Genomic DNA, 14,777 nt, shown 5'->3' with positions numbered 1-14,777 from the left:
CCCGCACCCCCCCAAGAAGTGTAATCCAGGACAGTAGCTATTTTGACAAAATCAAATTAAGATTATAATTAGAAATGTCTGCATACCTCTTGTTACTTCATTGTGTGCTTTATTTAATGCATTTCTGGGTGCAGTATGTTTTATCAAAAAGTGGATTGTGAGCCCAGTGGTGTGGGGGCTGTTGTGGTCACAGGAAGGGTAAGGTGTGTATTTACTTTACAGACTGTAATATTCTTGACTTTTTTCAACAGGCTCATCAAATGAAGGATATCATGTGTGCTCATGGGAATCTCAGTTAATAATGCCCTCTTTCTAACACCAATGCAGCTAGATGGGAATATCAATGAGCAGATGGATTTCTGAAGATGGGCCTTATTATAAAAATCCATAGAGAACGGAGTGCTTCCTGACACCTGGATTCAAAACAATTAGTTTATTAAAATCCTGCTTGATTATTTATACTCTGGGCCTCATTACGAGTTTGGTGGCAACCATGCCCTTACTAAAGGCATGGCTGCCTCCAAACTCGGGTCCGGGTCTGTGGTGCCTGAATGGGGAAATACTGGGTCATTCCGACTTTGGAGGGCCCGGTATTTCTCCAATCAGGGAACCCGGACCATCCCCATTCCCATTTCAGCCCCCATAGGGCTCAATGGGAATAGGGAGCATGCTAACAACAGGCCCGTTAATGACGGGCCCGTTGTTAACATGCTAGTCCCCTCGCAGGACCCGCAAAGGAAGTCTGGTCTGACCAGACGTCCAGAGTGGGCCCCACAAAGGGGACCTCATAATAGGGCGGAATGGGTTTAACGGCACCGGCAGCTCTACCGGCACCATTAAACCCATTCCGCCAGGGTCGTAATGAGGCCCTGTCTGTTTTAGATCCACGTCCTAGATCTTGCCAAATAAGAGTTGTGTAGTTTGTTATCTTGTGGGCCGAGCTCCACACCGTTTCTGGATCCCAGTCATAAAGATTTCAAATGAGCACGCTGTGGTACCTGCTAGTCAAGGAGTGAGGAACAAGGTCTTAATTCACTGATCCAAGACCACATTCCACACTGTGTGTCTGGAGCCTTCATACACTGTCCTCCATTTGCTAGCCCGCCTGCCTACTTCATCTGCTTGCCACACAAACACCATCCCACTTAGCTGGGCCCCTTTGCAATGCTGCTGCCTCCCTGCAGTGTCCGCATCCTGTTCCCCTTCACCATGCAAATGGTGGCGGGGCACTGACCGGAACCCTGATGGCCATTTCAATGATAGGCATTTTGAATGTAGTTTGTAATACTTTTGTGGAGGACGTGTAAGCGTGTTGGGGACAATTGTTGCACTCAAATTGCTGCCTGCTGACAACCGGGGCATTTAGCCTGTGGTACCTATTGGCATAATACCTCCTTCAAGAGGTCGTACTGGGTAACAACCCCTGGCCCACTTTAAAGGTCCGTTCTTTGCTCGAGTCTGTTAGCTTGGGCTGCAGGCTGATTCCACTCAGCACCACACTGAGACCGTCGCATTGCTGCTTAAGTAAGAATTTTACAACTAAACCTTTAGTGATACGAATAACAAAAAGCTGCAACTCATAATGTCAATACTCACTTCTGACTGAACAGCTAAATGTAACTTCTTGAAACCATTGGGTGTCTGTGTTTAGTACGGCAATTTTGTGGAACGTCTTCGGAACTTGGTGAACATAGAAGCTGTCCATCAGATAAGCGTTGACACGGGGCCAACGACAAGTAATGAAATGGGAGATTGAGCAGACTGGCCTAAACATTAGTGTTCTTGCTCCTCTCCCAACTTCAGGTGGCCGTGCCCTGTTGTGCCAGAGAGCTTCCACAATGTTCTGGCGCGTCTGCTGGAAGAGCTGCCTTTGCTAAGGAGCAGCCCATCTTATCCATGCCTCCTTGTTCTATGTCAAGGCCCTGTCCTTCGCATATTTGTTGTCTCTCGCTAACGCATACTGTATTGCCTGTTGTGTTTTGCTGATGCTGTGCTTCCAGTGGCTGACGTGACTTTTCTAACCCGTTTTCTGACAGTTCTACCTGCGTGGTAGGTGCCCTAAGCCGGAGGAGGGCGGGAATGATCTCGCCACTCAGTTACTCACCGAAATCGATATCCAAAAGGTATTGCACGCTGCTCGTGGGGGTAATGGGTTGCGCTTACTTTTACTTTCTTCTGCTTCACTCAAAACTGGTGATGTCAGCATGTTAAAGTTCCATAGCTAATAAAAACAATGTTATATTATTTATAGCGCTCACACCACACCTTTTCTCTTGCCCTTTACATAATGGGTGTTCTTATAGATGCTATAAATGCGAGTGTCTCATTAGTGCATGGTCTTGAAGATATATAGCTACAGCACATATCATTATATCATTGGTTTAGTTTTGCCGATGTTATTGGACAATAAATGCCAGATTTAAAATCTAGTTAAACGCTTCTTCCTTCTTTGGGAAGGCTTTAAAACATCTAAAATTACAGTCAAAATAGTCCAATGCAATACAAATATGTATGATCTAATTTTAGTGAAAAGACACGTAAGTAAAAGGAGGTTGTGGAGCACAGGAAAGGAAACTCTTTTCTACATTATGCATTTATAATCAAAAAGAGGTCAGTGGGCCTCATTACGGCTCTCCGGTAACACTGCTGGTGCTATCGGAAGGTTGCTGCCGGACCCGTAATAATTTACCAGCGTCTCACTTCCCGGTACCACCGGGCTATTACAAGTCCAGGGGCCGGGAAGTCAGGCGCCGGTACATTTATCAATCCCAGACACGGGAGCACCAGCATTGTTAGAAACTGTGCCAGTGCTCCCATGACAAGTCTGCCTACTGTGGCGGGTCAGACCCGGTGGTCACACCGGCTCCGACAGGCAAACTCTGAGTTTGCCGATCTGGAAACAAGGGTCCCGGTGAGCATTCTGGCACCCTTGTTTACGGACCAGCAAACATGTAATGAGGCCCAGTGTGTATATGCACATTAAGAGAGATGACATTTACACAAAGTAACTGGATTAGCGGTTACACCTTGTGTTACAAAACAAAGGTGTTAAGACACATAAATTAGAAATGTATACAAATATAAGGACATTAAAACGGATTTGTTCAAACAGGCAAAGATAGGAAGTCGTAAAAGGAGTAATGCACTTCCAAACTACATTGCCTTGAAGGGGTACACAAAATTGGAAGATGCCACAGAGGCCCGCTCTGCACATTGCTCAATTTCTGCTAGTGCCTGGTTGGAACATATAAAATGAAAGGGCGATGACCCATTTTTCTACACTATGAAATTAAATAAATATTTTTGTAGCCACTTAGAGTGAGCAATGGGTTTTCCTTGTATGTTGGTAGCTTAGTTGCATATGTAGATGGATTGGTTTTACAGTGTAAGTGAATAGTTCGTTTAGTAAAACGGTATAGTTGCAATGGTAAATAATGGGTGAGTCTCCTGCCTGTTCTTACATAGTGCAATTACATTTCTGCATAGATTGCACGCTTTATTGTATCGTTGCATAGCTATATGGTGATTCCAGTTATACACTGAGTGTAGTTCAATAGTATAGGCAGTGCTCCAGATAAGATTGTGAAGTGGGAGTATTTTACTCCCTATTTTTCGTAATTTGGGACTACAATGATTTTTAGGGAGTAAAAAAGTAAATCCCATTCCCAATGTTTTAACTGGAAAATGTAAATATGTTGTAATTTGTAATAACATTTCTTTGCACTTAGTTATTCATACACATTAAAAGTTATAGGTTCACCTCAGGCAGCGTTAGTAGTTTAGTCCTGTGGTACCTAGTGCACTACTGCTGCAAGCATATCCATCGAGCTGTGTCGGTGGAAAATGGGGCACAAGGTCCTACACGCCATTTTCCTATTTTTTTGTTGGGAGTATTTTTTACTCCCTGTTTTTATTTTTGGGGCGTACTTGGCTATTTTTAGAGAGTAAATGTGGCCGATACACCTATTATCTGTAGGGCTGAGTATTGGTCGATGTGTTTGTTCCATGGTTGGTGGTGTTGAATAGTTGGTATTGTGCACAGTTGGTGTAATAGCATGGTTACATAATTTAAATAGGTACACAGTGTACTTAGTACATCTATATGGCATAATGAAATAGTATAAATGTCCAAAACAGTTGGAAAAAAAAAGTCACAAAGTGCATCAGATTAAATGTTCTATTCGTTCGAATGGGGGGCGGGGTATCCATTTACTCCTGATTACCGGAAAGTTTACAAAAAAAACAATTGCAAACTTGGCTAAATCTTTTAAAGAAGAATTTATTCTCTAATGTAACAGTATTTCTATAGTGTAAGCTAAGGTACATCTGAACACTTGATAGTGAGAACCTGCAGAAGCTGACCAATGAATGGCACTGAAGGCTAAAGATCTCTATAGCTGTCTGAGCTCATCATACTTTCTGCAATTTTGCCCTAAGCTTCTATACTTTTTCCATGCCTCCTGCGCCTCTCTCACCGTAAGCGTCCAACGCCTCAGATATTGTCTCCCGTATGCCTGAAGCTCCTTGCACTGTACTTCTTTGTGCCACAAGCCCCTTTGTGTCGGCTCATGTGGTGCCTAGTGATGGGACATTTGCACAGGTCGGCCAGTGGAAGCCACCCTTCTCTACCAGGCTCAGGAGAAGGTAGTTGCTTCCTGGATGCTACTCCCACATCCAGGAGGCAACACTAAAAGTCGTCCTGCGGGCCCTGTCCCACCCATGAACCTTTGCATGCCTTCACTCTACGAGTGCATTATTTGTCTGGCATCACCAAGTGTGTCAGTAGGAAATCACGCTTCAGTATTTTTGTCCACATTAGCTTAACATCGTACTTAATTGCTCCCACACAGGTTTATGCTTGTCCCATCCGTGCTGACATCACCAGTTAATGTATGGTGGTGGAACTGTTCTCCCCTCTTGCATCATGCATTAGTTTGTCTTTTTGCCTGTCTCTGTGTCTTGTTGTTTTTTTCTTCTGGCTTTGGAGTGTTTGTTTGCACATGTGCCACTGTTTGTCCCAAGGATCGTGGCAGGATTGCGTCACGGTGGGCTGAGGTAGCCAAGTGCGGCATAGCGTCTATGGCACCTGAGATATTGGAAAGGAGGGCACATGTACTTCATTTTAAGCAAGCCTTTGACGCATTGTACCTCTCAGCCATTAACCAGGGTAGCCAACATGTGGTAACATGTATGAGAAGGGTCATTAAGAGTGCGACATCGATTCTATCTGCTCCCTTTCTCAACATTTAACTACCTTTTTAGGTGGGCCGCTCTGGAGACAAAAAGGGTTAGAGCCGTGCTACGTTTGAAGAATTAGCCCCTTCCTTTAAGTAATATGCAACTGTTTTTCAGGAGTTTTGTGAAAAGGGGAAATTGGCTGCTCATTCAGCACTCTTCAATTCAGAATACCATGAATTCCAAAACATAATTTAATAAAATCCAAGATGACAATTGGACTTTGAACAAATTAATTGATTTGAAGATGGCCAATGCCACTACAAGGCTTGTAAGGTTGAAAAGAGTTGGTTATATTTTGGGCAGAGAGACTGGCTGTTTCTACCCAAACCCTAAGGTGCTTGATTTTTCCCTTTTGCCATTCTGACTCGTGTGAAATTATATTTTGGAATTTGGTTACACCCGCATTAATGTTGCCCTTGGCAAGCTATTCTGTGACTCGGACCACTGGCAAGCTATCTAGGTTTGGCTCATTTATTTGAGTGACGCACCAATCTCCAGGGCGAAAGTCTGGGCAAGGAAGGGTTAAGTGGGTTGTATAGAAATTATATGGCTGAGAGGTGAAGTCGGCAACATCGGCTAATGCTTTGGGACTGCTTCCAGATAGGTTTCATTTCCAAAATGCAAATTCACAATAAATGCGTCTACGTTTGTGCCACCCAGCAGGGAACAGTTTTGCATGTTCAGTTTGATTCTCTCAACTGTGAAGTACTTGTTTTCTTTTCTGAGCAATGGAAACCTCAACACATCCAACACTAAAGCCAAAGTTGAGAAGGTCAAAGTGTGGGACAACTTTTTGTAAGATGTCGATCAAAGCCCTTGCTCCACTAATTTTATGTTGCCAAGGAGGTCTGGTTTGTGCAGCGCTGTTTCTTGATATTTCTGAGGCAGCATTAATTCATGAGACGTGTGGTTGTGGTGCTGGAAGATGTACCCTGAACTGGCCATTCCAGAGTGGGAGCCGTAAATGCATATTTTAGCCCCATTAAAGGGGCAAAGAACTCCAAGGTATTCATTTTTTGAAGCATGAGTGATTAGAAGCAGTGATGCAAAAGGACTACTTGTACACAACTGGCCACATGCGCAGGTGGCCAGTTGTGTACAATACATATCTCTTTCTGTGAGACTTTGGGTCCGAGTCACACTATAGCTAGAGCCTCTGCATGACCACCCAAGTTTATTCAACTAATGATGTGTTTCGTGAAATGATTAACAAAGAAAGCAAGTTTTGGTAGTTGGCTCAGCCCGTTCCCAGCCCCATCCAATTCACATGTTAAAGGACACTCCATATTATTTACTTTGTTCAAATGTGGGACTGTTGCCATGCTTTCCACGGCAAGTCATAACCATGAGATTTTCATGGGATGCCTTTCTTTCTGTTAATTTGATTATTTTGATCCACCCTTATACATTTTTGGTTCACTGAATTGAAGACTCATAACATCCTCTAAGTGATGAAGAAAAACAGGTAAGATAAAAGCATGATAAAGTGCAATGAGGCAGCCGAAGCATTGGCATAAAGTCCCCAACCATGATGGTTCGGGTAAACAACCCTCTGCACATTTCCTTGACACAAGGACTACACCACATATAAAAAATAAATGGATTTGAGTCCTCGTTTTTGTGTGTCTAGTATTAGCCATGGAAGGAAAGCGGATATTGGGCCTGGACCGCCAAAGCCACCGGCGGGTTGCGGCCAACCCTGTAACACTATTCCCGCCACCTGAGATCCCGGTGCCACTGGGACATTACACGTCCTGGCGGCCCGGGATATCAGGTGGCAGAAAATGTTGTGCCCCATTCCTGTTGAGCCCCATAGAACTCCACGGGAATGAGTGCACGGAAGCACCAGCATCGTTGTCAGCGGTGCTAGTGCTTCCATGGCAACCCTGCCTACCAGGGCCGGCAGGTCAGACCTGCTGGGTGCATCTGCTCCGGTAGGCAGATTTGTAGTCTGCCAGTCCGGCAAGGGTGCTGGTACGTTGCTACCGGCACCCTTTTTTTCCGGACCGGCAGACTCGTAATGAGGCCCACTTTGTTCCATTTATGAAAAAGACATAAGAAAGACATAGTATAGCACAGAATTGTATGTGGATAGTGTGCTCCGGTTTAAGAACTGAGCTCAACAAATGGTACTACAATATGGAACAACTTTAGACAAGAAGTTTACATGGGAAGTAGCTACTGGTTGGCGTTAGGTCATGTCATTATTTTGAGAGAATTTTAGCTTCACTTCAGTGTAGTGCATGGAAAAACAATAGCAATAACTATAGTATAGAGACGAAGCTAGACTGTGCTGAATGGTACGAGAGTACATTGAGAAGCATGAAAGACCCTGCACCTAGAGCACAATGATCAAAACAAGTGCAAGAGAGGTCTGAAGGGTTTTAAGTTTGCAATAGTTTCAGTCTTACGACCGATGACTTGCACAAGAGCAGTGAAAGCAAACTTGTTTTGTTACCAGTTTGTACCCTGTGGGCATGTCCACTCTTATTAGATTAAACATTGATTTCCCTAATTAAGTGGAATTGAACATTAGAGTGACCAGTATGCCATGCCTTTTTTGTCATTTTTATTAGGTTATCTTTTCACCCAATTGCCACATTTTAGTGTCTGGATCTGATTCATTGATGATTTGTTGTCGAATTCTGTTGATGTCTGCTTGGAGCCAGCCTGTCTTCCATTGCATGCTTGTAGGTAACACGAGTCTCGGAAATTGCCCAGTAACTTCACTGTCTCCTTGCATGTTCGAAGTAAATCAATTAATTGGAAATGAGTCATCAGTTCAATTTTCTGTTGGGTTTCTGAAGCTGTTCAGCTTGAATCTTTGTCCAAGTGCCGTTGATACTGACCAATTATAAACTGCACACCACAAATTGAATGATCTGACAGTGCTTCAATAATCGATGCTGCTATTCCCCATTTTAGTGTTACTGGTTGTATCAATCTCTGATGGCTGAAAAGCTAAGTTAGCAATTAACTTGAACCTGTTGCCTGTAGGTAAAACACAGATTTATACAGCTATCTTACATGTGAGCCTTGAACATTTCCTTCTGTTTGCCAGTTTGCACATATTCCAAATGCGCAAAGCATTAAAGAAAGAAGGCACCTATGTAATGCTCTCCAAGAAACTTTACAGCTCTGTTACTTTTACATGTTAAGCGATCATATATACACCCATTACAGTAATGTTACAATTCTTCTGCTTCTCTTTAGAGTCAATGTCTACATACTGGGGTCATTGGTGTGTTGCTCTCTGGCTGAGCTAGCAGTAGTCTTTCTAGGAAGTTAGAGAGATGTGAATACTAAAGATGTCCTCTCTGTCTCCAGGTGTTTGACAATGGGTCTGACTCCATCACTGTGCACACCATCAGAGTGCTGACCTCCATCATGTGCAATTCCCCCTCAGCCAAGGTAATTACATTGGCACACATACAGTATTTTATCAAATGCTCTCTCCCTACATGACTTGTAAAAGCTGTGAAGATGTGCATGGTGTCATGCACTCTTCATTACCTTCCCACAGGGTTTATGTGCCAAACATGTCATAGATTGGAGTAAATACATGGAATTGACTACAATGCAACTGTAGTCTCTGGACGAAAACAAAATATGGTAAAATAGAGAAGATTTGAAGAAACTAGAAACTAGAACACACCATAATAGGACAGAAAAATAGACTATTCTAAAAGAATAATCAAATGGAGTAGAATGCAGGCTCGTACTGGCCTACAGGGCAGTAGTGTTGTGCCCAAAAGGCCGGTTTGACTGGAAAATGTAGAGCAACTACTTAGTAGGCTTGATAGCTGGTAGATTCCTCCAGTTTTACTTGCATTGTACTTTAAAATGCACCAAATGTGCCACAATTCTTTCCAGCAATGTGCTTGATGCAAAAAATGCGACTTATGAGTCACAAATGTGGGCCGGTATGTATTTTATGCTCATGCCAGTTGTTTGTCCCAATGTGTCCCTGATGGGGCATACAAATCTAGAGTAGAATAGGGGCAGTAAGGAGTGGTATATCAGAAACTAGAATATCATTCAATTGGCTTTACAAGACAGTACTTGAGTGTATTTTATTGTGATAGTGCTAGATTGTGAGAAAATAAATAAGTAGAATGGGATGTAAGCGGTTGGAATTCCCAAGACAAGACTAGAATGTAATACATAAGAGAAGATGATGTTGAAATAGAAGGGACAGAATATACCATGTTACGCTAACTACAAGAAGAGCAGAACAATCCAGGAAAGGTGAGAAGGGATTAGACTAAGCGGCAAGATGTGGGAATAGAATGGCGAAGGGAGAATAACGGAATAAAATAGTTTAACAGAGTCTAGACTAGAAACTCTAGATTGGACATTGATAAAATTAAAATGGAAACTACTACACTAGAATAGACGGTGGACTAAAATAGTTTGGAACAAATTGGATATAGAAGAATGTAGAATAGACCACAATAGAACATACTAAACAAAAATACTTCTCCGGTCATCAAATAGACTATACTAGATTAGAATGTGTTAGAGGTTAAAATAAACTGGACTATACTGTATATATGTTTAACTGTGGTAAGAAAGAACCAACTGGGAATAGGCTAGGACTGAAGCACAACCGATTGGACATAGCTTAGGGTATGAAATGAGATATTACACTGAACAATAAACTAGATAAGACAAGAATAGATGAAGCTTTGCATAGAATAGCCAAGACTAGACGTAAACCATTTGAATAGACTACAGTGGATATAGAACAAACCAAACTAGTAAAGGCAAGACATGAATTAGACTGCACTGGAATAAATCGGGATTACATTACAATAGACTGGATGTAGATACCATGGAGCTTGGACATTGAGGACTAATTCTGGCAAACAATAGTTCAAGGAATGTGTTATCTAGGAGAGAAATTGTCTGGTGTATGAGTATGTATTGCAGAATAATACATTTTGCTGTATCCTCACACATTTGCAGGAGGTTTTCAAAGAACGGATAGGCTATGCCCATTTGTATGAAGTTCTGAAGAGCCAAAGTCAACCAACCAAAGGCCTTCTTCAGGAGCTTTTCAACATGGTAAGTAGAGCTAGAGTACAAGCAGTCTGCAAAGTAGTTTATGATCTCAGGCTATCGTCACTGATCTGTGCTTTCCACTGTTTGGTTGGCCGATAGCTCTGTGCCACTCTTTGGTGTACCCCATTTCAGCCTTGCATCTGTTTACTCAGCCATAATATGCTGTAAAAAGCATCCCCCAACCTTAAATAATCAGTATACTAAATGTCGACTAAGTTGTAACAATTGGGCATCCGATCGATGACCATATTAATGGAGGGTTGCCTTTTTAATGTTCTGGATCTGTAAGATGACTTGCCGTATCTTGATTCTTTGAAGGGTGACCTACTTTATTCTTGGCAATGCATAGTGTCTAGCCCCCTCCAGGCCAAAACATAACTGTTTTCCCTGACCCTATTTTCTTTGGATGTCCTTTTGATTGGCGTGTTTGTCTGCGCTTCTGTTTATGACAATTGTACATTTTTTGAAAAAAGGAAACGGGTGCCGATTTTCTTTTTATTGTGCTGTTCTCCCTCTTTATTTATATACTCTTTCCCAATACTTTTTCCTTCCTTCCTCTGCGTCCTTCTTTCAAGTCCTTAATTTCCCATGTCATTGTCGCATCTTTTAAACCTTCAGCTGCTCCTAACTTGTAATTGACCAGAAGAAATACGTCTAGATGTTTGGTTCATCAATTGAGTCATATAAGTTTTGTCGCAAAAACTATGCTCATGGAAAGTAATTGCAATGAATGTATAGAGATTTTCTTGATGGGGACAATTATGAACCCCATTTCATATTTTAGAAGGGTTTTAATGGCATTGTTATTTTTGTATATATATTGAGATGTATTTTTCTTTTTCCCATTTACCATATCACTTATTGGAATACCACAATTACCCAAAAGGCGTTGACGCAACATTCAAACTAAACAAAAATGGAAATTTAGTTATGTTCATGTGGTTGTTGTTGAAACGAAAAACAATATCAATGAGAACAATTATTGAGTATGTAGACTTTAGACAGCATCAGAACAGGATCCTTGAAGTGATTGTTGCAATGGACAAGCTTTGAGGAAGTTCAGTGAATTATATTGGAACTGAGATGCCTGTACGATAAATGTATTCTTTAAATATCTTTAATTGCTTTATGCCTTCTTCAGCTGCCCCTCAACACTTGGAGAGGGTATACAGAGAGAGGAGTCAGGGGAATTGTTCTGTGGTAGGATCATGAGATGCAACCTTAATGCCACGAGAGTTGGATTGAAAAGGGATCGGCCAGTTCTAATTGTCCCATGTGCAAGCATCTTTTCGTAATATGCCTTTGTGAATAACAATGTCTTTTAAGGGTCCCCGCCCTATACATCCCTGACCCACTCCCTCTTACCTGCTGCCCTTCCTTGAAATCTGTGAGATTTTCATACAGACGTTAACCCCAAGGATTCCAGTGGAATGTTCCTGTTTTTGTCATTGTGGCAGAGTCTGCAGAATCGCACCATGTCTCAAGGAAGGTGCAAGGGTTTTTATTAAACTGCTCACATAGAATATGGACAGTTTCTTTGTTATCAGGATGAGACACAGGCAATTTCTTTGATTTGAGGAACCAGTGGCAAATATTTTATGAAGATGGCACTAAGGCTGCCCCTATCTCTCTTGTATTCATTGGGATCTCACCCTAACCCAGGTGTCTGTATATCCATTAGTGCTAGAGAATGGTAAGCCCTACTGTCTGAGTTCTTCCTTTGATCTACAGGTGGTTCCCCTAAGCGCAGGCTCACTCACTCTGGGAAAGGGATTTTGCATTGCAACCGCTCTGTAAGAATGTTGTAGTTTCCTACACAATCCCTTACACCATACCCTTCTATGCTACCTACTTCTGCTTCCTTTTCTCCTCCCTAGTAACTTTCTGTCCCTCTGATGTTTCACTCCCGCCCGTTTCCTACCTTCACCCTTTGATGCTAACTCTCCTTTCTAGATCTACTACTGCTCCTCCTCTGTCTACTACTGCTCCTCTTCACTCTACTACCGATCCTCCCTCCTTCCCTTAGTTTCTATGGGTGTTGGGCACCCTCTTCTCTCATTTGTATCACCATCTGCACGAAACAGACTGGCGAGGATCTTGACAAGGAGGCATTGCATGAGACAAAGATGTACTACCAACTTGCATCCTGACGCATAGAGAAGGGGGAAGGGTCGGATACCCCTCCACCTCTCGACAAGGCCAGGGATAAATAGCAATCTATTGTAACATCTGTCGACACAGCATCATTTGTAGGCAGCATGTACATGGGAGCCTCTCTTTGTACTCAAATTTAATGTGACATTATTGTAAAAACTGCTCACATAGATGAAAAAACAAGATGACGGTTTACCAAGGGAATGGGAATACGCTTGTCAATTTGTCTTCTCTAGCTCCACTGCAACACTCCATGTGCCCCCCTCCTCCTTTCTAGCGCTCCCCCCATTGCACCATTTGTATTTGTATTTGTTTTATTTGTAACACGCACCGTCAGGCCCGTAGGCATCAGGGCGCAACTTTAGACATGGTTACATAATGAACAAACATACAGTCAACTTTATATACAGTGCAAAGTATTCAGAGCAAACAGCAATATACATCATTTACAGAGTAGCGATTAGAGCAGGCGCTTGCTGGGACAGGGGTCCCTGGTACATAAGAAGTCCGAGTTTAAGGCTGATTGAAGAGCCAGGCTTTCGTTTTGGATTTGAAGGCACTGAAGCAATCTTCAGATCTGATGGTGAGGGGGAGGGCGTTCCACAGCTTGGAGGCTAGGACAGGGAAGCTAGATCCACCCGCTTTTTGTAATTTGAACCTGGGAATGGTTAAACAGTGAGTCTGGGCGGTTCTTTGAGGGCGGGTAAGTGCATGGCGGGATAGCCAGCTGCAGAGATACGGGGGAGCTTGGTTGGCTAGGCATTTGTGGGTGAGGCCTAAGGCTTTCAGTGAAATTCTCTGTTTGACAGGTAGCCAATGTAAATTGGATCTAGATTCCGAGATTTGGTGGTTTCGCGGGATGTTTAGCGCCGCTCTAATGGCGTTGTTCTGGGAGATTTGCAATTTGTTGTGATTCTCTTGGCTGGTTCCTAGGTAGAGGACGCTACCATAGTCGATTTTGGCCATGATGAGGGTTCTGGCCAGTGTGACTGTGTTTGACGTGGTTAGAAATGGCCTGCAAGCTGCAATGAGTTTGCAGGTGTATGCTGAAGCAGATCTGACTGCATTTGTTTGTCGGGATAGGGATAAGGTAGACGCCTAAAGTTTTAGTATCTTTCGAAACTTGGATGGTGTTGCCATCGCTGATAAACGATTGGTAAAACGGCTCAAGTTTACTAAGGCGTTGCGTAGTGCCCAAGATGAGGAGCTCAGTCTTGTCATCGTTGAGGCATAACTGGTGTTGTGCCATCCAGGCTTGGATGACCAGGTAGACGTCATTCAGGGCCCTCGTGTCAGCCAAGTAGTCTCCAGTGATGGGAATGAGTATCTGGGTGTCGTCAGCGTAGTTCGTATAAGAGACACCCAGATAGTCAAGTACATCAAAGAGCGGTTTAGTAAAAACATTGTAGAGTGTTGGCGACACGCAAGAGCCCTGAGGGACACCGCAGTGAATAGGGGAGGGATCTGCAGCTGCAGATTAAGAGAAAAACCGCATAGATCTATTACTCAGGAATGACTTGATCCAGGCCGTAGCTGACGGAGAGAAATGGGTGGCAGTGTGGAGATGTTTGCATAACATTTTGTGATTGACCAAATCGAATGCCGCAGAGAGGTCAAGTAGAAGTAACATGGCAAGTTTGCCGTTATCCTTTAGAACTTCAATTTGAGTTTTTAAGTCAAGTAGAGCTGTCTCTGTTCTGTGTCTAGGGCGGAAGCCAGATTGTCTAAGACCTAGGAGATGATTGACTTCAAGGTACTCTTGGATTTGCAGGTATGCTGCACGGTCTAAGATTTTTAGCAGGAACGGGACAGTAGTAATGGGTCGGTAGTTGGTGGGTATGCTAGGGTCGAGGGAAGGTTTTCTGAGCAGGGGGGATCACCCATGCGTCCTTGAGGTTGTCAGGGACAGTTCCTGTTTTGAAGGAAGCATTGATGAAGGATGTGATCAATGGGGCCAGATTGTGGGCTGATTCCTTAATGATTGGGGTAGGGCAGGGATCACCCTGGCAGTTGGACGGTTTAATCCTCAGGATGATGTTTTCCACCTCCGCAGTGGTGAGTGGTGAGAAGGAAAACCGTTTGAGATTGGGCAGGTCAGGGGAGAAGGCCTCAGCTAGGGTGGGAGGGCGATTGTCCAGTTTCAGGCTGTCATGTTTAGCTATAATTTTAGATTGAAGCATGGAGATTTTGTTCAGTAACGCTGCCTGAATGTTAGCACGCCATTTGCTATCTTTAATGCAGGTGTCGTGGGGGGTGGGGGGAGGGTAGCAGGTGTTTCAAGCTCTTTTAGGATCTTAAAGAGTTCCTTAGAGTTGGAGTCA

At 43.2% G+C, this 14,777-nt stretch overlaps 1 protein-coding gene across 4 annotated transcripts in view; it reads left to right on the top strand.

Annotated features, from left to right (window-relative positions):
* Positions 1-14,777, top strand: part of NBEAL2 (neurobeachin like 2) — a 1,179,347-nt gene that overhangs the window by 556,051 nt on the left and 608,519 nt on the right. For 3 of the 4 annotated variants that reach the window (XM_069645798.1, XM_069645800.1, XM_069645797.1), the window contains exons 10-12: positions 2,037-2,123; positions 8,566-8,649; positions 10,207-10,305. In XM_069645798.1, coding sequence (XP_069501899.1) covers positions 2,037-2,123; positions 8,566-8,649; positions 10,207-10,305 — 270 coding nt within the window. The remainder of the gene's footprint in view (positions 1-2,036; positions 2,124-8,565; positions 8,650-10,206; positions 10,306-14,777) is intronic. The other variant, XM_069645799.1, reaches the window with a different exon arrangement.

Source organism: Ambystoma mexicanum, chromosome 2p (genome assembly GCF_040938575.1).
Source record: "Ambystoma mexicanum isolate Mex_15411 chromosome 2p, UKY_AmexF1_1, whole genome shotgun sequence".
Classification (NCBI taxonomy): domain Eukaryota; kingdom Metazoa; phylum Chordata; class Amphibia; order Caudata; family Ambystomatidae; genus Ambystoma; species Ambystoma mexicanum.
The sequence above is the reverse complement of the archived record's forward strand: the minus strand, read 5'-3'. Positions and strand labels throughout refer to the sequence as shown.